At 42.5% G+C, this 23,048-nt stretch overlaps 1 protein-coding gene across 7 annotated transcripts in view; it reads left to right on the top strand.

Moving 5' to 3' along the window:
- The first annotated feature begins 3,401 nt into the window (after nucleotides 1-3,401).
- LOC109894390 (fermitin family homolog 2) overlaps nucleotides 3,402-23,048 on the top strand; it is an 85,442-nt gene continuing 65,795 nt past the window's right edge. For 3 of the 7 annotated variants that reach the window (XM_031828793.1, XM_020487841.2, XM_031828794.1), the window contains exons 1-2: nucleotides 3,423-3,832; nucleotides 4,572-4,729. In XM_031828793.1, the coding sequence (XP_031684653.1) occupies nucleotides 4,573-4,729 (157 nt within the window). In that variant the 5' untranslated portion in view covers nucleotides 3,423-3,832; nucleotide 4,572. Of the gene's footprint in view, nucleotides 3,833-4,571; nucleotides 4,730-23,048 lie in introns of all 7 variants that reach the window. The other 4 variants (XM_031828797.1, XM_031828795.1, XM_031828791.1 and 1 more) reach the window with 3 other exon arrangements.

Here is a 23,048-nt window from a genome sequence, read left to right as displayed (position 1 = left end):
TGTCTTCCTGTCTAAATCAACTAATATGGCAGCTTAATGACTTTAATTCATGTTTACCATTATGATAGCAGTGTGCCACCCGTAGGAGTAGTAACACTGATTATGGTAACACCAGTGAGACATTTTAGGGTTGTTTAAATCCCCAAACTTGTTACTTCTACATCACTACTGGGACAAGCCAATACGCTTACACTAAGTACTTTAAAAATGCATAAATAGAAAGTTTTGCGGTATGACGGTTGTGCGTTGTAGCCTAGTGGTTAGAGCTTTGGGCCAGTAACCGAAAGGTTGCTGGATCGAATCCCCGAGCTGCCAAGGTAAAACTCTGCCGTTCTGCCCCTGAACAAGACAGTTAACAAACACACTGTTTCCCGGTAGGCTGTCATTGTAAATAAGAATGTTCTTAACTGACTTAAAAAAGGTTTTAAAAAAATACACGTTTTTGTGTATATTCAACTGTTTTAACTATTAATCATTTGAAAGGGTTTTTCATGTTTACAAAAGCAAGGGACGTAAATGCCACCACAATTCAAGAACGACACTAGACCAGTGTTGTGTGAAAGTCAGACACTGTACAGAGAAACCTGACGCAGACAGTACAGTTAGTATAAGAGAGCACTATCTCCTGCTCTGCAGCACCAGTCCCCACTCCTGGCTCCGCTGCATCTGATTCCAAATGTTTACTCTGCAATTAAACCGAGCCTATAAAAGGCAATGGGTTGGCTGCCAGACTCTGACTAGGGGTTCAGAGCAGCAGGAGAGAGGTTATAAATCGCTTTGATGCAGACCATAGTTTGAGGCTCAAATTCCTTTGCTGGAGCTAGTAAGAGCAGAACACTAGAGGAGAGCCAGAAACCCAGATGATTCATGCCTTGCCCCTGACCACTTGGAGCAGGAGTGCATGCTGCTGTGCAGAAGAGCAGATGCAATGGGGGAAAAAAGGATACCAACTCAATCTTTGCCAAACTAGCCATTTGTCTGTCTATGGCTTTGAATGCACATCAACAAGTAGTTTGGATAAATATGTCATTCTCTAGAGTGGTGGAATCAGTGTGTGGATAGAAAAACACAAATTCCACACATTGATATGTGATTTATTTTGTTTATAATGACTAATAGCTAGGTATCCATACAGACTCAACAGGGTTTTATTTCAATAGGGGGTTGATTCTTCTGCCCTTCAATCGTCCATTACTCATGCCTGTTAATCTTCTCATCATTTAGGCTAAAGACTCAAACTGTAGGCCTATGGTGTACAATACACTCATGTTGGTCTTGGAATGATGTATCAGAAATGAAAATACAGGGGCGAGAGTTTCTCTCTTTATTTGATTTAGCTATGCTTCAAGAAAAATTATGAACAGAAAATGTCAGTCTGATAAGAGGAGAGGGTAGAACATAATTTCAGGAAAACAAAGACAATGCCTGTTATTATGATAAACAGTTTACATTTTATTCAAAACCTCTTACATGTATATTCCCCATATTTGGGGACCCTATTAGATTTTTTTTTTCTTCATACAATTCATTCTGGTATGAGAACGGTAGCCCCCCCCCCCCCCCCCAGCTGCAAAAGCAGGGTGTCTGCGGAAAGCTGAGTATCTTGGCTATTGATCGGTGCCTTCAAATCTTTGTGACTTACTACCATATATGGGCAAACAAATGTATAAGGGCAGGCTGAGCCGATGACCACATTTCAAGATGATTGCTACCTACATTTCGGTTTTCGTTGTGAAGCATAAACTAAATAAACACTGAATACGTTGATACTCACCGAAAGCCGGGACTCCACAGATCATGAGGATATTTTATTTGTCTGCCTGTGACCTACCGTTATTGATCACCAGTCCCCAGAGTAAAAAAGTTTATTTTATGCTACGTTATCTACAAACATCTTACGAGGTACAGTAAACTTCGATTTAGTCTGTGTTTGAGCAATAGCTACAGGGTAGGTATCAAATTAATCCTGAGGCTGGTAGGAACAGATCTAGCCTATTACCAATGTTATTGGTGTATGACTTAGTGGCAACATCGAGTGACTATATATCTTTGCGCATCAAACATATGACGTTGTCCTCTTATGCGCTGTAGGCATCCATTCCACGGGAGTGGCTACTTTGGCACCTTGACAGTATTGTAGTCAATGAAATATGCTTTCCAGGGCTATGCAGTTGACCTGGGTGGGACAAAGCAAGGGCTAGAACCTTTTAACATCCAGTGTGCAAAAAAAGTGCAATTACCACGTTCTGACATTTTGGAGAGATTGAAAGGACACTTGAATGTACCCTGGATACCCATAACACCCGTGAGGTTGATATGGTATAAATTGTTGTTTTTAAAATTGTTTTTATACAGAACAAATAACATTTAGGGATTGCAAAAATGTAATAGCACTGGAATTATCTCATTTACAGACATATTTCCCTTTGGAGAGGTTTAGGGACATTTGGAAACGTCCCGTGACCACACTTGACACCACTTACTAAAACAGCTGCCCATTTCTTGTTGTAGGTCTATCATTCAAAAAAAAATTCTGATATTGTTCACGGTGTGGAAGCCATCTGATGTGTTTCCAGCTCTAGTCATCAATAATTCACGTATAGCTTGTCAATAAAAGATGACTTTCAAAATGAAATTAAAATATGTTATTTTGTGTGTGCTTGATCTTGTGTATTCTAAGCTATGTAACTCCTATCTATCTTCTAATCCTTTCCTCATAGTCTCCCAGATGTCTTCTTTCCAAATGTTTGCCTGTCAGAATCATGTAATTACACATGAATAGCAGTTACTTTTGGGTATGCCTATTTAGGCGGAAATCTACATTTTGCCATTACACCTTATTAATTAAAATTAATGAGCAGTAGCTAGGCCTATCCAAATCGTATTTAAGACTGGACACTGGACACTTTGTAACATATTTACAGCGAGAGCGACATAGTGCAACATTGTATTTTAGACCAGGGGGCTCCGTCTCTGGATTTGATAGTAGGATGGGACTTTAGAACGTGTTTTTTAAATGAGTAATTGTGTGCAATTCTGTAGGCCCCATAGCGGTCACCGGATGTACCACCGCAAGCTCCGTACTATTTCCATAAAAGGCATGCAGCAGCGGATATGCCCTTGTTATTCCCTACCAAACTGTTGACATTTCCTCAAATTAGTCAGTTATGAATGAAAGCATAGAATAAAACGACAGCAAATATCATAGTTTTAATTGTTCCAATATATTTCTAAATAAGAGTTTGTATTTGGGGGCATAATTGAAACTCAAAGCCTAGTGGCAAGAAAATACCAGCGAGAAAAGGACCCGATCGTAATAAAAATGATAAATTACATTGTGCGTAATTTCCCGCGTCACATTGTAACATTTCCCTTCCAATGACTGATAAAGTAAGTATAGTAGGAGCAGGGGGGATGACCGGTCGGGTCGTGCTATCCGGATTCCTTGGGGCGTCCATACCCTAACCTTAACTCCTACCCTTACCATTTTATATTTAAACTTCAGTGGCATAGGGACGTTCCAAGGATCCCAGATAGCACTGAACGTGCTGGGAGAGAGTCCCTGCTGCACTATTTGAAAGGAAAAGACGGATTGGAGCTGGAGCAATGAGTGACGTTATCTGGTGGAAAGAGGGAGGGCGAAAAAGAGACGGCTGGACTCCATTAGCTGAAGCCTGAGGAGACCCTTTGGGATACTTCACTTGGACGAGTTCTTTGGGATTTTCTCTTTGAACAGACCTAGATACATGATTTAGAAGAAAAAAACGTGTTGACTATCGAATCCTCGGAAGTTTTAGTGGCTTTTTGGATTTGACTTGGTGTATTTGAGAAGGTGAGTGGACACAAACTGATTTAAATGTTCGTCCTCCCAGCTCGCAATAAATGTAGCCTAGTCAGTATTTTGCTCACTCTGCTGCTAGGAATTGAGTTTTGTACACCTACTGCGCATTAAAAGACTGGTTATATCTGGTAAATAAATTAGGATTCATGTGTTTTAACTTCCTTTTTACTTCATGAAACTTAATTTAGTTAATTTATGGGCATGTTTTACTGGTTGACCATATTGTGTGCTCAGGAGTTCTTGCATGGGGCTGCTTACGTAATCAACTTCATATTTTGAATGGCTCTCTTTACCGTTAGAAAAAGCAGGTGAACACACAAATGGGAAGTGTTATTGTTTGCCATAACTAGGCCTGAAGCCTACCCTTTGTTCTCATTTGGTTATTGAATAATTGACTGCGTCCTCTGTTAATTCCAAACAAGCATAGTGATATCACAAGCATTTTTCAAATGGCTTATAAGATAACTTCTACATTTGACTTAGATTCAAGGAAACACACTGTTGAAGTAATGGAAGCGCAACATTTTCCCAAATCAAAACACTAACACTGATCGGTTATGGTGGTGGGGGTCCTGTGCGTCCTCAAGTCACTTTCAGCCTGCATATGACAAACTAAATGAATGTAGCCTATGGCACGCACCAGGGTAACAGGTTTGCATTTTTCCTACCAGTTGAATGGAACAATGTTTATTATTGGGCAATTTTTCCTAATTGTTATGATTTGTGGCAGGATGGCGCTGGACGGTATACGGATGCCCGATGGCTGCTATGCGGACGGGACGTGGGAACTGAAGATGCACGTGACAGACCTCCACAGGGATGTGTCTTTGAGGGTCACTGGCGAGATCCACGTTGGTGGGGTCATGCTCAAACTCGCGGAGAAACTAGGTGAGAGATGTTTAATGGTGTCACACTCCTTTTAGTACAGATCTGCTGAAAAGAAATGTGCCTTACATGTTCTGTTTTTATGTCCCATATCATTCAAACCTTTTGGAATATAAATTATGTTTTGGCCCTTTTGATTTATGTCAATGTTTTTTTAATTTCCCCACGTTGTTTTATGCTTCTATTCAACATTTGTTTTCCTTCTGTGGTTGACCAAGGAGGAGGAAGGCCATAGTTGGTCATGAGGCAATGTTCTTTAGCCCCTATCCCCTTTACCTCCCATCTGCAGATGGGTTCTCTATAGCAGTTACCTTGTCATATTTGTGGAACAGTAAATATCTTTGTTTGAAACATCGTTACTCAACTGACCACTGGAATGCCAGTTCCGGTAAACACATTAACAGATAATAGCAACCTGTAACCAGTGAGTGACATGTATGAAAGATACAGGCTACTGTATTGGCTTAAGTGGGAATTCAGAATCTATCTAGCCAGTAATGTTTTATATGGACACACTATAACTTCTCAAATATTCTAGCACATGAGATGCAGCATCAAGTCAACCACTTCCAATGGAATTATGCTGCCATGTCACAAGATCCTGAGTGAGAGCGACTGAATGGAGAGCTGGCATAAGAGCTCTCTATGCGGTGGAACACTGACTTGTTTCATGGTGGAAAAGGGTCATGGTGGCAGTGCAGTTTGGGTCTTGACAGCATGTCGAATGCGCCCGAATACCCAACTTTCCTCCATTGCACAAAGTTGTATTCCCTGGCCTGCCCGTTTCCCTGTTTAGCCCTCCTGTTAAAGCTCAGGATAATTGGGGCCTTTGTTCCCTGTGGTCGTCTGTGCTGCATTTAAACCGGTCTCATAATCTTCATTGCTGCTGCACCATGTGGGAAGACATGAATGTGTGTGGTTGTATGAAGCTGTGCATGCAATCCTCTCTATTCTGAAGGCCTGGATTCTTTGTTACAGGACAAGGGTGTGTGTGTTTGAAGGGGGTTGTCCAGCTTGTTGAAATATTGAACTCTTTCACTGCTCTTAATATTAGTCAATAGGTTGTGTGTTCATGGTACTTTTCTCAGTCTGCAGGAATCATATTATGCATGGTCCTGACTACCTCTGGCTACCTGTTCGTCCTTTGAGTTATCGCCAGTAGATTCCAGTGGTTTGATGGCCATGGATTAGAATAGCTTGGTTCGGCTGACCATGACTGGTGGTTGTTCTGGTCACACTGAACCAAAACAACACTATGTGAGGGGAGTAGGCCTAGTTTGTATGTGAGGAGACGCACACAAGACTCCCCATTGGCAACATCACTAGTGTCTTCATTATCTCTTGATTACAGTAAAAGCACTGCCGCTGGGCTAACTAGTTACTAGTCACTCCAGTCATATTGACTTCTTAAACTATTATTTGTTTTGATTACACTCACGTGAGGGTTGGCAAGTTGAGACGTTTAAGTAGCTGCCATGACTGTCCTAAAACACTCTCCACAGTTTACTGGTTAGTTGTTTTCACATTAAAATAGGTTTAGTCAGGTTGTTTTTGATTGTAATCATTAACCCAGCCCCTCTGTAGACTTCACACATGACTAGTCACTCCAGTCACCATTACTCACTACCTTTTTCAGGTACAGTACATTGGCCTGTTGCTCGAAATACTGTACCTATGACCAACAGAGAAACTGGTTAGTCAGTTGCATCAATGTGATGATCAAGTATGATCAGAGTTTTGGGTGGAAATCAACAGGTTGGCTTTGAACTTGAGTGGGAGCATGGGACCCTCACATGATGAAGCTGACATGGGCATCCTCCTCATGTCAGCTTCATCATGTGCTCTAGTTACATGTACACATATGGATTCACTGTTTGGTTGGATGCGATGCGAGTCATATAGTTGTCTTGTAGTATGCAGGCTCTTTTGTAGGGCACTTTTTGAAGGTAGTGAACACACGCACACATGCTGGGGGACACTTAGGTGCCACACACTTCTGGCATGCATGTCCTCTGTCACAGACACAAAGGACGTCCTTGTGTTTCTGTTTGTGGGACAATCCTTGGCATGCCTTACGCTGCATTGTGTCACACACACATACTAAATTAAGATCCCAGGACCTCTCATGATGGTTTCACAGCTATTGTTCACAGTTATTGTTCAAAGCTCACATTCAAAGCACAGCACTTGTTTTTTTACCAGCAGTTGTCTTATTTATTGTGTTTGTTTTGATATATAGTGGGCCGTGGCATGTCTGCATCATGCATGTCCGTGTGTGTGCTGTTCATGTCCATTTGCGAGTGCTGTCCGTGTGTGTGTGTGTGTGTGTTCTATGTCTTATCCCTCAGCCCTCCATCTCCTTCTATAAGCAGTGGCCTTCCTCCTATCTCTGAGTCTCAGATGGGGAGCAGGAGCTCCAGGATGATGGATTAAACTGAAATGCCAGGAAAGCACTTTGCTATTGATTACAGCCTTCATTCTCCTTCAGCCTGCAGAGAGGAGAGCTGTATTTAAGGCTGCATAATTGATCACCCCCCCTCTGATTGCCCCCTCACTCACTACTTCACTTGTTTGTGTCTGCTGGCTTTGGACATTGAAAAATAACAGAGTAATAGAGTGCTTCCTTTGAAAGCTTTCTGTTGGTATCGAAGAAGGGGAAACAAACATCCAACATAACAACATTAGCAGTCAGCTTTATTTTATGAAGATAGAACAATTGTCATACTGTATTATATAAACCATTGTAGAAAGTCTAGCTTTATCTGTAGAACTTCTATTAGATTATGGTTCACTATCAACTTCGGGTTAATGAGTTGCACTAATTGTCCAACTTGGTCCAACTTGATTTTACACTCAACCATGAGCTGCTGCATCAGTTGCCATTCTCTTCATCTACTTACTCAGTTTCACACCGTAAACCATCGTTTGCCACGTCGTGAGAACATTTCAACACCAAACATCGCCTCCATCTAGAGGTCTGTGAGGGACGGATTTCTTCATCCCGCAGCTTTTCATACCGCTCCCGCTGGCTTTCTGTCCGGCTCCCGCTGGCTTTCTGTCCGGCTCCCGCCAGCTCCCACTGGCTTTCTGTCCGGCTCCCACCAACTCCCGCAAGAACTGGTCTAGAACCCAACTACAGTCCCGCAATGTTATTTTTGGCATATGTGACGCAGCTCGCTCTCCAGCCATGGACACAGACTCCTTGCTCAGTCCAAATGCTACGCCACGCCCAAGACATTCGTGTCTATAAAGTTAATTTCTGGAATTTCTTTCCTTAATGCGTTTGAGCCAATCAGTTGTCGTGAAAAGGTAGGGGTGGAATACAGAAGATGGACCCATTCTGTAAAAGACCAAGTCGATATTATGGCAAGAACAGCTCAAATAAGCAAAGAGAAACAACAGTCCATCATTACATTAAGACATGAAGGTCAGCCAATCTGGAAAATTTCAAGAACGTTGAAAGTTTCTTCAAGTGCAGTTGCAAAAACCATCAAGCGCTATGATGAAACTAGCTCTCATGAGGACCGCCACAGGAAAGGAAGACCCAGAGTTACCTCTGCTGCAGAGGATAAGTTCATTAGAGTTACCAGCCTCAGAAATTGCAGCCCAATAAATGCTTCAGAGTTCAAGTAAAAGACACATCTCAACATCAACTGTTCAGAGGAGACTGTGTGTATCAGGCCTTCATGGTTGAATTGCTGCAAAGAAACCACTAAAGGACACCAATAATAAGATGAGACTTGCCTGGGCCAAGAAACATGTGCAATATACATCAGACCAGTGGAAATCTGTCCTTTGATGCGATGAGACCGCAATTGAGATTTTTGATTCCAATCGCTGTGTCTTTGTGAGACTCAGAGTAGGTGAACAGATAATCTCCGCATGTGAGGTTCCCACTGGGAAGTGAGGAGGAGGTGTGGGGGTGCTATGTTGGTTACACTGTTTGTTATTTTATTTAGAATTCAAGGCACACTTAATCAGCATGGGTACCACAGCATCCTGCATCCCATCTGGTTTAAACTTAGTCCTACTATTGTTTTTTTTTTAACAGGACAACGACCCAACACACCTCCAGGCTGTGTAAGGGCTATTTAACCAAGGAGAGTGAAGGAGTGCTGCATCAATGACCTGGTCTCCACAATCACCCGACCTCAACCTAGTTGAGATGGTTTGGGATGAGTTGGATCGCAGAGTGAAGGAAAATCAGAAAACAAGTGCTCAGCATATGTGGGACCTCCTTAAAGACTGTTGGAAAATAATTACAGATGAAGCTGATTGAGAGAATGCCAAGAGTGTGCGACGCTATCAAGGCAAATGGTGGCTACTTTGAAGAATCTCAAATTTTAAAATATATTTAGACTTTAACACTCTTTGGATATTACATGATTCCATGTGTGATAGTTTTGATGTTGTCACTATTATTCTACAATGTAGAAAATAGTAAAAAAAAAAAAAAAAATTGAATGAGTAGGTGTGTCCAAACTTTTGACTGGTTCTGTAAGTATTCAGACCCTTTCCTCAGTACTTTGTTGAAGCACTTTTGACAGTGATTACAGCCTCGTCTTCTTGGGTATGACCCTTTAAGCTAGGCACGCAGGTATTTGGGGAGTTTCTCCCATTCTTCTCTGCAGATCCTTTCAAGCTCTGTCAGGTTGGATGGGCAGCATAGCTGCACAGCTATTTTCAGGTCTCTCTTAGAGATGTTCAATTGGGTTCAAGTCCTGGCTCTGGCTGGACCACTCAAGGACATTCTGAGTCCCGCGTTTTGTCTTGGGTGTGTGCTTAGAGTCGTTGTCCTATTAGAAGGTGAACCTTTGTCCCTGAACCTGCTCCAGAGCGCTCAGGACTTCAAGGATCTCTCTGTACTTTGCTCCGTTCATCTTTCCCTCAATCCTGACTAGTCGCCCAGTCCCTGCCGTTGAAAAACATCCCAACAGCATGATTTCTGCCACCACCATGCTTCACAATAGGGATGGTGACAGGTTTCTTCCAGCTGTGACACTTGGCATTCAGGCCAAAGAGTTCAATCTTTGTTTCATCATACCAGAGAATCTTGTTTCTCATGGTCTGAGAGTCTTTAGGTGCCTTTTGGCAAACTCCAAGCGGGCTGCCGTTCCTTTTACTGAGGAGTGGCTTTCATCTGGCCACTCGACCGTAACGGCCTGATTGGAGTGCTGTAGAGATGGTTGTCTGTCAGGAAGGTTCTCCCATCTCCACAGAGGAGCTCTGTCAGCATGACCATCAGTTCTTGGTCACCTCCCATACCAAGGTCCTTCAACCCCGATTGCTCAGTTTGGCTGGGTGGGCTGCTCTAGGAATAGTCTTGGTGGTGCCAGTCTTCTTCCATTTAAGAATGATGTAGGCCACTGTGTTCTTGGGGACCTTCAATCCTGCAGACATTTTTTGGTACCCTTCCCCAGATCTGTGCCTGAACACAATCTTGTCTCTGAGTGCTACGGAAAATTCCTTCCACCTCATGGCTTGGTTTTTGCTCTGACATGCACTGTCAACTGTGGGACCTTTTTATATAGACAAGTGTGGGCATTTCCAAGTGTATGCAAACACACTGTAGATTTCTCCTGCACAATGTATTTGGGTTGTTTGAGTTCCAGGAATAGGGTTTGTTAGAAAAGCCAAACATTTGATTTAGGGGTTGTGAGGAAGTTCCTTTACTAATACACAGTACTCTGAGTGATTTCTGAGGGAGGTGCAAAGCTTGGAGGAGAGGGGAGTAGGATTCAACTGCACCTAGACATTTTTTGTTTTCCCTTCCTCTTCCTAATGCAATGGCTAGTATTCGAGGGGGTTAAGCTGATCCTAGAGCTGTGTTTTAAGGGATAGAGTGGCGCAGGGCTGGCTCAGAGGAAGGGGAGGTGGGCTTGGGGAGGGGGGGTAGAGGGGAGGTGGGCTTGGGGAGGGGGGGTAGAAGGGAGGTGGGGATGAGGGGGGGGGGGGGGGGGTAGAGGGGAGGTGGGGATGTGTATGATGTGAGCCACTGCTCTAGAATTCCATAAAAGTCTTCTGGGGAGCAGGAAATGACTTCCAGGGTTTGGCATGTGGACACTGCAGTGCCGTCATTCCAATACCTCCTGCTGCCTGCATCAGCTCTAACCCTCTCTTTTTTTCTTTCCGTCTTTAGTTCACTTTCTTTCTCTGTGCCTGCCATCGACTACTCCCTTCTTGGAAAATATATTGCGTATGAGGAGCCTGCGCCCTGAAAACATTTTTTTTTTTGGGGGGGGTGGGGTATTTATAAGCCATGTATGCAATGTCAAAGTAGTGTTTTTATTTTGTCTTTGTAATGAGTAGACACTATTTAAAAGTCGGATGTATTTATTTTGGATTTGAATGTGGGAGCGAAGGTCTGCCTGGGTATGTTTTGTAGTATGGGGGCGTTAGTTAGCGATTTTGAGATGTATTGGCCTTAACCAACTGACATTTCCTTTAAAAAGTGGTGACTAGGTTTTCCCAGTACTCCAATCAGATTGGGAGGTTTGAGTGGTCAATTACGTCGTTGTGTTTTGGACAGTTTCCCCCCTGACAAGTCTATCCAATTCGGTGCTTCATTTATAAACGTTGGGCACATTTTTAAACTAAATGTCTGCATGCGCTGTTTCTGAAAAGACTGCACACGCCATACATACTTGGCACACGCCATACATACCCGTCTCCCGTTATAAATCAGAAAAACTGTGAACGAGCATTATAACTCTGCATGAATAACGCCCATTATTCACCTTTTTATGGTGACAATAACGCCCTTATTTGCTGTATACTTCGGAAGTATTGGAATTAGGCCAAAACGGTAGGCTGTCTAAAGGAAATGGCAATTGCAAAAATTCTGAAAGACAAAAACAATAGCAAATTGTTGTGGACCTGTAAACGGATTGTTTGCATTTACTGTTTCCCGAACCTAAATATGCTTCACTGTCCCTGAATTCTGAAACATTGTCTACTCAGATTTTCTTTTTTTAACTACAGTAGGCCATTTTACAGTGGTAGCCTGTTAAATTCTACTGTGTTGTCAACCGTGCTCCCTTTCGGATGTATAGAGCAAACACTTGAAAGGATATTAGCCTATATAATAGGCCCAATTAAATGAGATGTACGTGGTAATTTGTTGTATGGCTACTTGGGGAATATGAACTCATCATTGCCAGAACAAGTGTACTCTTGAAAATGAAATAATGCATCTTGAGATTTCATCCTGCAAAATGTCAAATACATTTGCACAAGGCAACGAACTGGCGCATGTATACAGTTGAAGTCGGAAGTTTACATACTTAGGTTGGAGTCATTAAAACTCGTTTTTCAACCACTCCACAAATGTCTTGTTAACAAGCTATAGTTTTGGCAAGTCGGTTAGGACATCTACTTTGTGCAAGTAATTGTTTACAGACAGATTATTTCACTGTATCACAGTTCCAGTGTGTCAGAAGTTTACATACACTAAGTTCACTGTGCCTTTAAACCGCTTGGAAAACTCCAGAAAATTATGTAATGGCTTTAGAAGCTTCTGATAGGCTAATTGACATCATTTGAGTCAATTGGAGGTGTACCTGTGGATGTATTTCAAGGCCTACCTTCAAACTCAGTGCCTCTTTGCTTGACATCATGGGAAAATCAAAAGAAATCAGCCAAGACCTCAGGAAAAATATTGTAAACCTTCACAATTCTGGTTCATCCTTGGGAGCAATTTCCAAACGCCTGAAGGTACCAAGTTCATCTGTACAAATAATAGTACACAAGTATAAATACCATGGGACCACGCAGCCGCCATACCGCTCAGTTCTGTCTCCTATAGATTAACATACTTTGGTGCGACAAGTGCAAATCAATCCGAAGAACACCATCACAACTGTGAAGCACGGTGGTGGCAGCATCATGTTGTGGGGGTGCTTTGCTGCAGGAAGGACTGTTGCACTTCACAAAATAGATGGCATCATGAGGAGGGAAAATGATGTGGATATATTGAAGCAACATCTCGATCAGTCAGCAAGTTAAAGCTTGGTCGCAAATGGGTCTTCCAAGTGGACAATGACCCCAAGCATACTTCCAAAGTTGTGGCAAAATGGCTTAAGGACAACAAAGTCAAGGTATTACAGTGGCCATCACAAAGCCCTGACCTCAATCCTATAGAAAAGTTGTGGGCAGAACTGAAAAAGCGTGTTCGTGCAAGGAGGCCTACAAACCTGCCTCAGTTACACCAGCTTTGTTAGGAGGAATGGGCCAAAAATAACACAACCTATTGTGGAAAGCTACCTGAAACGTTTGACCCAAGTTAAACAATTTAAAGGCAATGCTACCAAATACTAATTGAGTGTATGTAAACTTCTGACCCACTTGGAATGTGATGATAGAAATAAATAATTATTTCTACTATTATTCTGACATTTCACATTCTTAAAATAAAGTGGTGATCCTAACTGACCTAAGACGGGGACATTTTACTAGGATAAAATGTCAGTAATTGTGAAACTGAGTTTAAATGTAGTTGCCTAAGGTGTATGTAAACTTCCGAATTCAACTGTATTTTGTGGGTATGCAATGTTTATAATGAGGCCCCAGAGAAAGATGGTCTGTGTTTGACAATGGCACGGACAGGGGGTTTGTGAGGAAACGGATGCGATTTATCACAGGATGTGACTTCCTGTGTAATTTTGCTTCTTAACCTCCCCTCCACTCTGCTCTCCTTGTGTTTAGGGGCTTTCTGGACGGATGCAGAGCCTTCCCAGAATTGTCTTTGGTTTGGAATAAGAGTCTTTGCTGCCTACAAAGAGAAAGATGATCAGATGGTCTCCCTTTCTCCCTAAAGAGCAGGAAATGTCTCAAATATCCCGCATTGTTAGCTGTTCATGCTTCATCTTCCCTATCGTGTTGCCATGACAAATCAGAGGTAGCACATGGATTGAGTCGTGACTGTGAAGCAGCCTTGTCCATTGGTCAGAACCCTTCACAACCATAGAGGGAGAGATGGCCTGACTGAGCCAGGCGATAGCCCCACTCTGCTCTAATCTATCATACAGGAAGTAGTTAGGCAAAGTAGCAACCCTGGCCTGCCCAGAGCTTTCCTGTTACAGTAGCAAGATCCTGCTGGGATTTAGTCTCCAAATCCCCCCCCCCACACACACACACACACACACACACTTTGCGGCCTCCACAATCCCCAAGAGGTGGTGGTCTACTCCCACAATCACGAAAATGTTGCACAACCACCACCTTGTCAAAAGCTGAGCACGACACTACAAATTGTCTTGAATTGCCCATATCGAGACTAAATCTAAATGCAAAATGTTTCCAAAGATGGCAGAGATCAAGAACTGTTCCCTTCTCTCTCTCCCTTAAGCTAGCAAATTGCCGGTTCTTGGACCGTTCTGCTTGCTGTTAAAAATCCAGCTACTTTCTCAATAAGCTGTAGTAGTACAGTTAGCTGTGTACATATTGCTGTATTTATTGTTTTTTTTTGTGTAATTATTGTCATGTGTTCAATGTGTTTTTACTACGTGCTGAAAAATGAAATTTCCCCCCCGGGGACAATAGACTACTTTTAATTATGTTTGGCAACTCAAACATGCAGTGGATAGGCCATTCATTGCTCCTCCTTTTGTAATCTGATACTGTTGTTTTTGTTGTCCCCGACCTCTGTCCTCTCCCAGTGCTGCCTGGTGGCTTGGCTGTCTTCTGTCCTTACGCCCAAGGAGGAAGCTGTCTGCCGGCCACATTGTCGGAGAAACACCAAGCACCTGTGGGTCAATGGAGTAAACTGATATTGTTATTGTTTTGGTGCCTAGCCTAAATTCCATTCCAAAACCATGTCTCCTCCCCCTCTATCCTCATTTAATCTCTTTTACTGATCAGAAACAACTGGCTAAGCATTAAAGCGGCAATCCACAGTTGAAACAATAACACAGCAGCCACCCCACCACTGTTTTTTTTAAATGCTGCGAGATTGGGCTGGAGAAACAACTTTCAAATTCATGGACTAGCTATGTACCTACAGTCTGCCTATTCCCTGTCCCTCTTATTTGAGTGAGGTGTGGCAAGGAGCAGTCACTGGTTTACTTGGGTAGCCAAACTAGCCATCCCACTCAGCTGTTTCCTTCTGTCAGAGAACCCTTTTGTTATGCTAGCAACTCCTTAGCCTGTTAACACCAGGAAACCTAGTTCCAATTGGAAAGCGCTAGGCCTACTTTCGAGATGGCGGACAAGGCTATGGGGGTTTTGATACTTTTGCGAAGGCGGGTGTGAGCAAAGCAAGGTTATAGTTTCTCTGAAAATTATACTGGTCAGAGATTGGGGGGACATCACATTAGCATGATGGATTGTCCGTGAGTATGGCAGATCTCCCATCACCGATGCCTTGGTGGATGTATGGATGTCTTCTCTCTCGCTCTACTACGTTTATCCTGGGCTAGAAAACTGACTGGACTGTGGGGCCTGACTCTGAACCCAGCAATGTAATTGTTTAAAGCTGTTTTCAGTGTGATGCACCCCCATTGTTTTTCTGTGTTTGGATTATGACACCAATGGACACAAACTATCAGTCTCGGAGGAGTGAGTGAGCCTCTTGTTTGTTATCTAATAACCCCCACAGCAGCAGATCTCTCCATCACCCCCATCTCTCTGATACAGGCCTGACTCTCAGTAAATCCTAGGGGTCATGTTCAGTAGGTAAGGCCAGACCTCTCCCCTTAAGGACCTGTCTCGCTCGCTGTCTCGCTCGCTCTCTCAATTTGCTTTATTGGCATGACGTAGCAATGTACATATTGCCAAAGCTTGCTTTGGATATTTACAATATGAAAATAGTAAGAATCATAATTGTTAAACGGAGGAACAGTAACAACAATAACCAAGGGTCAAAATAACCATACAATAAGTATACAGTAAAGGACATGTGTAGGTTGATTGGTCTGTCAGACACTGTCCCTCATCTTATGTCAGGCAGCAATGTCGTGTGCTGCCAACCCACAGCTCTCTGCTTCCTCCCCCAACTGGACGGGTAGTCTACTCTCATCAGAGGTCTTTGAAACCTTGAATAAGGGTTTCAAATTTGGGGAAATTACACTAATTGTTTTATATTTTTTACATTTTGTCAGGAAATGCAGCTCTGTCTCGAGTTCTGCTGTTGGGCAATGGTTGCACAGCCTTTCCTCTACAGGGAGCCAGGTTTTCCTGTGTCTACCCTTCTCAATTGCAAGGCTGTGCTCACTGAGCCTGTACTTTGTCAAGGTTTTTCTAAGGTTTTGATCAATAACTATGGTCAAATAGTTAGCCACGGTGTACTGTTGCTTGTGTTTCCCAATAAGCAATGTAGTTTTGTTTGGACTTTTTATTTAACTACGCAAGTCAGTTAAGAACAAATTCTTATTTTCAATGACGGCCTAGGAACAGTGGGTTAACTGCCCCTGAACAGCCGTGTTCAGGGGCAGAACGAAAGATGTTTATCTTGTCAGCTCGGGGATTCGATCTTGCAACCTTTCTCTTACCAGTCCAACACTCTAACCACAGGGCTTCCTGCCGCCCCCTGTTGTAATTTGGTTTATTCTGATTTATTTTGATTGGATGTTCTGGATCTCTCTCTTGCTGTGTCTCGCTCGCTGTGTGTCGCGCTCGCTCGCTGTGTGGCGCTCTCGCTCGCTCGCTGTGTGTCGCTCTCGCTCGCTGTGTTGCGCTCGCTCGCTGTGTGTCGCTCTCGCTATCTATCGCTGTCTTCAGGGAATTAATGGCACTCATATACTGGCAGTAATGTTTGGTTTCTCCCTTACCCAGAATAATTCCCAGCTTTATGTAATTAGTAAATTTAACAGAAGTTGGGAATTGATTGGGATATTTGGGAGGATTTCTCACAGTAGAGGACAAAGTGCATTTCTGTCTCCACCTCCTCTGTTGTGCCATGACCACACACTCCTTTTTGGGTTTCCCTTTCTATAGCCAATTAGTGGTCTGAGCCTGTACATGGTGAGAATCTATCTCTGTTTTGTGTCTGAGAGTAGAGATATTCTGCTAATTTGTATTCTCTTTCGAGGGAAAAATAGCAATTTAGTTTATTCTGTGTTTTTGTTTCATTTTCTCAAACAGGTTTTCATTTCTGTAACAATTTGAATAATTTCCCCATGTGTTTGGATTATATTAGGGTTGTTTTGGGTTTCCAATTGTTTTGGTGCTTAATTTCAAATGGTGCCAAAATGTTGGTGTCCTTCTCTTTATATTTACATTTAAAGGTAATCTTCCAAGTTCTGCTCCGCATGCATTATTTTGTACTTTCTTTTGGATATTTAGCCTATATCTGCAGAATTCAGTTTGTAGATTTTAAATTGGGTTTTTTTTTTTCTCCCAATGCTTATCGTAATTACCAAATGGACCTCTTGGTCCGTCTCTCTCTCTCTCTCTCTCTCTCTCTCCCTATTTCTCTCTCGGTCTGTGTTTCTCTCACTCTCAGCTCTAACCCTAGCTCTGAGCTTATCCTGGGACTCAGGTAGCTCATGGGTCTTCTACACTGATTCTCCCTCACCATAACACACTGCATCTTTGGGGAAAGCCTGGGTGAGCCTGTGAGGGAAATCCTCCAGGATACTCCTAGCTCCACCTCTAATCCACAAGCTGCTGCCTGGCTGAATGCTGAGCATTGGCTCTGTGCTAGCATCTAGTAGCATCAGGAGCATGCTTAACCATGGACAGTAGCTAGGGCCTTTAACTGGAACGTGTCTGTCTGTCCTCCTGACCTGGTCCTGTTGAGCAGGGTCTTTTTAGCTGGTGTCCCAGAGGAAGGGTTAGTGTGCCTGGCAATAAGATCATCAGGATTAATAACTATCCAATGGCCCGTCTTTTCTGTCTGGATGCCTGTCTTCAGAACGTGTTCACACCTTGACTTTCTCCACATTTTGTTGTGTTACAAAGTGGGATTAAATTGTTGTTTTTTCTTTCTTTTTTCAACGATACACAAAATACTCTGTCGAAGTGCTAACATTTGTAAAAACCCCTGAGTCAATACATGTTAGAATCACCCATGGCAGAGATTTGTCTCTATGAGCTTTCCACACCTGGATTGTGCCCATTATTCTTTCAAACATTATTCAAGCTCTGCCAAATTGATTGTTTATTGCTAGACAAACATGTTCATGTATTGCCATAGATTTTTTTAGCATATTTAAGTCAACTGTAACTCGGCCACTCTGGAACCTTCACTGTCTTCTTGGTAAACAACTCCAGTATAGATTTGGCCTTGTGTTTTAGGTTAATTAATCTCCGTGTCTGGTGGAAAGCAGACTGAACCAGCATTTCCTCTAGGATTTTGCCTGTGCTTAAAGTCGATTTTATTGTTTTATCCTGAAAAGGACTGAGGAGTTTAATGATTACAGGCATGCCCATAACATGATGCAAGCAACCCCTATGCTTGAAAATATGGAGAGTGGTACCCAGTAATGTGTTGTATTGGATTTGCCCCAAACAACACTTTGTATTCAGGATAATCTTTTTCTGTGTGACTAGTGCCTTTTTGAAAACAACATGATGCACGTTTTGGAATATTTTTATTCTGTGTCTCAGAGGACTTCTGTCAACTGTCTCACGTGATTGAGAGGATCAAGTCTGTCTATCAGTGCAGCCCCATTATAGCACATTGAGCCTTCTCCACTTAATTCATTGCTAGAGCTGTCTGGGCTGCATTAGCTCCCCAGTCGCCACTCATGCTGCACAGAAGTTAACACTTGAATAATATAACACTGCATGTAGAAATGTCAAAACTGTTCCTTACTTTTCGCAAAACAATGTCCATACAGGCTAGAACTCAAAAAAATTTTTTTTTCCAATGCAAGATGATACCGGTAGCTTTAATTGTAGGCTAAGTTTCCTTGCTAGTTTACAGATTAATTCACTACCCTAGTACTTACTGCAAAATATGCTGAATTTAAAGCTGTCACCAAAAACATTATTAATTAACTTAGTCTTCCCTCGCTATCAAACTCATTCACTTCTTCGTCTTCCTTTGCCTCCCATCTGGTTTACACAAGATTCCATGTTCATGGCTAGAAAGAAACCACATTTAGTCCGTTTTGACTTTCCGAAGCAGGTTAGGAGAATTAGGTTAAGGTTAGGAAAAGGTTTAGAGTTAGCTAAAATGCAAAAATAAAAAAGCTGGATCCCTTATAGCCATGATCAGAAAGCATTAGAAACTTCAGCTTCTGAGAAAAGGGATACAAAGGCTATACCATATGTATATTTCATGTTAGTGCATGATACACTATTACAGAACACTCTGATTGGTTATTGGCAACTCTGGCCTGCTCTTCAGAAGTGTAATTCTAAACTCACCCCAGGTTAAACTATAGACACATTTAGAAATAAAGTTGGAATGTTGTACAGCATTAGTACAAAGAACTCCAGAGGGAGATGGTAAGAATAGATCTGTTCCAGTCATCAGCTGTTTGTTGTTTATTGTATGTGTTGTTGATGTACTCTTTGGCTTTCTAGGAATACTTCAGAATGCATCCTTCCTTCATTGAGGGAAGATTTATACGAGACTCTATAAATCTACAGCCTTACTTTGCTCAAAATATAAGACCAGGGTTTCCCAAACTCTGTCCTCAGGACCCCAATGGGTGCATGTTTTGGTTTTTGCCCTAACACTACACAGCTGATTGAAATAATCAACTAATCATCAAGCTATGATCATTTGAATCAGCTGAGTAGTGCTAGGGCAAAAACCAAAACGTGCATCCCTTGGGATCCTGAGGACCGAGCTCAGGAAATGTGGTCTTGGAAAACTATCTATCTTGAGTGGTGACGAATGTGTACAAAGTGTTGCTCAGTTTTATCAGAACTCTTCAGTCAATATCTAAAGATCTCTCCTAGTCTTACCATAACAAGTTTTCCTGTGTGCTTTGCTCCAATCTTTTCACCAAAGTCTTTTCTGATGTACATGGATATTTACAAAATAGCTCTGGATTGTGTGTCCCCAGGCTGAACGCAATCTATCACAGTAGCATCTCACACTGCAACACCATGTAATGAAGTTTTACATGCATGCTACAGTTTGTCACCACAACATTTAAACCGCAAATTTGTTTTTGCGTTTCTGTTAAACTATAAGGAAGATTGATAAAGTTGCATGTGAATTCACAATGCAGAATATGATCCTATTTCAGTATGACTGCTCGGGGGAAATGAAGTTCAATCTACTGCAGTTGAGTGGCCACTTGATGTTGTGTGTGTCTGATAGTGTTCATTTGAGGGAAAGGGTTTTTGGCTAAAATATGCATTGAGACGATGCACACTTGCTGTTCAAATTGCCGCTAATAGATACCATAGACTTCCAGTCCTTGCACTAACGCTAGTTAACAGTGGCTTGTGAAACTAGCTTTTGATTTCTATGATATAGCCTACAGTAGCCAATATGTGGCGTTCAATGCAGGCCAACATTGCTGCATGAGACTTTTTTTTAATAACGTTTTTACATTATGAATGGCTTGGCGTTGATTGATGATTAAGCCATGGGCCAAATAGGTGAGTAAACTGTATTGTGCTGTATGATGCAAGAAACCACTTTTACAAAATAAAAGTAATTATTACCATACAGCGAATTAGACAATATAGGGTACCCCTCTGCCTATTGGCTTATTTGCACATTTCAACACATTGTCTCAAAATACAACACTACCCCTTTAAGACATTAAGCTTTTTACCTGACTGTCTTTTCAAAGACAGCTTGAAATGTAGCCTTCACCTTTTGTTCTCTTGTAGAAAGCAGTGACTCCCCATTGCTGACCTATACTTAGCTAAAACTAGGTTAATAAATCGCTAACTAGCAAAGAATATCAACCTGTGTTTATCTGAAAAGCCTCTCGTGGGCTACCCCAGCCAATAGAATTAGACTCCTTTGAGCTCTGGCTCTGCCTACAACAAAATCACGTACTCCATCTTTCAAAGTTAGATTTGTTTTGGTTTGTTTCATTGACAAGGGACTGATATGTTTTATACAGTGCAAACTAATGGGGTGAACTCGGTGAAGTTCAAACTCTATTTTGTAAATATTCATGCGAGGCCTTGCATTTCTGAGGCAACCTGGAACATATCCCAGTCCACGTGATCAAAACAATCAGTTGGTCAGACCAATGTTGAACAGTCCTTACCACGGGAGATTCCTGTTTAAGTTTCTGCGTATAGGTGGGGAGGATTAGAATTAAGGGGTGATCTGATTTGCTGAATGGAGGGCATGGGGGAGGGCCTTGTATCTGTCCCTGAGGGGAAAGTTGCAATGATCCAGGGTCTGTGTTGTGTGAATAGCAGAGATGGCATTTTGGCTGCGTTTACCTCAGATTTCCTTTATTAAAGTTCCTATCTACAATAAATGTGGCCTTGATATGCTGTTATCAGTTTGCACATAGTCCAGTGTAGCTTGTCACTTATTTACGATAGTTTGACCGCTTACTGTTCCGAGCAGACAATCGGTACTTGAGCATGTTTCCAAAGCACCAATCGCTACGTTGTAACATTGTCAGCTAAAAGCACAGCAGACCTTCAGAGCTGGCTGTTTGCTGCTGTCGCTTGTCTTTCTGTAATTTTTCCAACTTAATGACGATTACATGCAGAGTGCTTTATAAACTCAGCAAAAAAAGAAACTGCCCTTTTTCAGGACCCTGTCTTTCAAAGATAATTTGTAAAAATCCAAATAACTTCACAGATCTTCATTGTAAAGTTTCCCATGCTTGTTCAATGAACCGTAAACAATTAATGAACATGCACCTGTGGAACGGTCGTTAAGACACTAACAGCTTACAGACGGTATGCAATTAAGGTCACAGTTATGAAAACTTAGGACACTAAAGAAGCCTTTCTACTGACTCTGAAAAACACCAAAAGAACGATGCCCAGGGTCCCTTCTCATCTGCGTGAACATGCATTAGGCATGCTGCAAAGAGGCATGAGGACTGCAGATGTGGCCAGGGCAATAAATTGCAATGTCTGTACTGTGAGACGCCTAAGACGATGCTACAGGGAGACGGGACATACAGCTGATCATCCTCGCAGTGGCAGAGCACGTGTAACACCTGCACAGGATCGGTACAGGATGGCAACAGCTGCCCGAGTTAGACCAGGAACGCACAATCCCTCTGTCAGTGCTCAGACTGTCTGCAATAGGCTGAGAGGCTGGACTGAGGGCTTGCAGGCCTGTTGTAAGGCAGGTCCTCACCAGACATCACTGGCAACAATGTCACCTATGGGCACAAACCCACTGTCGCTGGACCAGACAGGACTGTCAAAGTGCTCTTCACTGACGAGTCGCGGTTTTGTCTCACTAGGGGTGGTGGTCAAAATCACATTTATCGTCGAAGGAATGAGTGTTACACCAAGGCCTGTACTCTGGAGTGGTGGAGGGTCTGTCATGGTCTGGGGCAGTGTGGCACAGCATCATCAGACTGAGCTTGTCGTCATTGCAGGCATTGCAGGCTATGTCAATGCTGTGCGTTACAGGGAAGACATCCACCTCCCTCGTGGTATCTTGACGTGACCCTCCAGCATGACAATGCCACCAGCCACACTGCTCATTCTGTGCATGATTTCCTCCAAAACAGGAATGTCAGTGTTCTGCCATGGCCAGAGAAGAGCCCGGATCTCAATCCAATTGAGCACGTCTGGGACCTGTTGGATCGGAGGGTGAGGGCTAGGGCCATTCCCCCCCCCCCAGAAATGTCCGGCAACTTGCAGGTGCCTTGGTGGAAGAGTTAACATCTCACAGCAAGAACTGGCAAATCTGGTGCAGTCCATGAGGAGATGATGCACTGCAGTACTTAATGCAGCTGGTGGCCACACCAGATAGACTTGCTTTTGATTTTTAACCCCCCTCCCCCCTTATCCAGGGACACATTATTCAATTTCTGTTAGCCACATGTCTGTGGAACTTGTTCAGTTTCAGTTGTTGAATCTTATGTTCATACAAATATTTACACATGTTAAGTTTGCTGAAAATAAACGCAGTTGACAGTGAGGATGTTTCTTTTTTTGCTGAGTTTATCTAGGGACTAGGGAATTTTTTTAAATCCCAAATTCTGTTTTTTCCATTTTAACCTGTTGCGACGAGCAATCCTGTATCCGGGAGCGTAATTATAGCCGTAATTAAAATCGCAAATGAAATGAAATAAATATATTGGCTCACAAGCTTAGCCTTTTGTTAACAACACTGTCATCTCAGATTTTCAAAAAATGCTTTTCAACCATGGCTACACAAGCATTTGTGTAAGAGTATTGATAGCTAGCATAGCATTAAGCCTAGCATTCAGCAGGCAACATTTTCACAAAAACATGAAAAGCATTCAAATAAAATCAT

Source organism: Oncorhynchus kisutch, linkage group LG7, assembly GCF_002021735.2.
Source record: "Oncorhynchus kisutch isolate 150728-3 linkage group LG7, Okis_V2, whole genome shotgun sequence".
NCBI lineage: Eukaryota > Metazoa > Chordata > Actinopteri > Salmoniformes > Salmonidae > Oncorhynchus > Oncorhynchus kisutch.
Note: the sequence above shows the minus strand (reverse complement) of the source record. Positions and strands in the feature narration are given on the sequence as shown.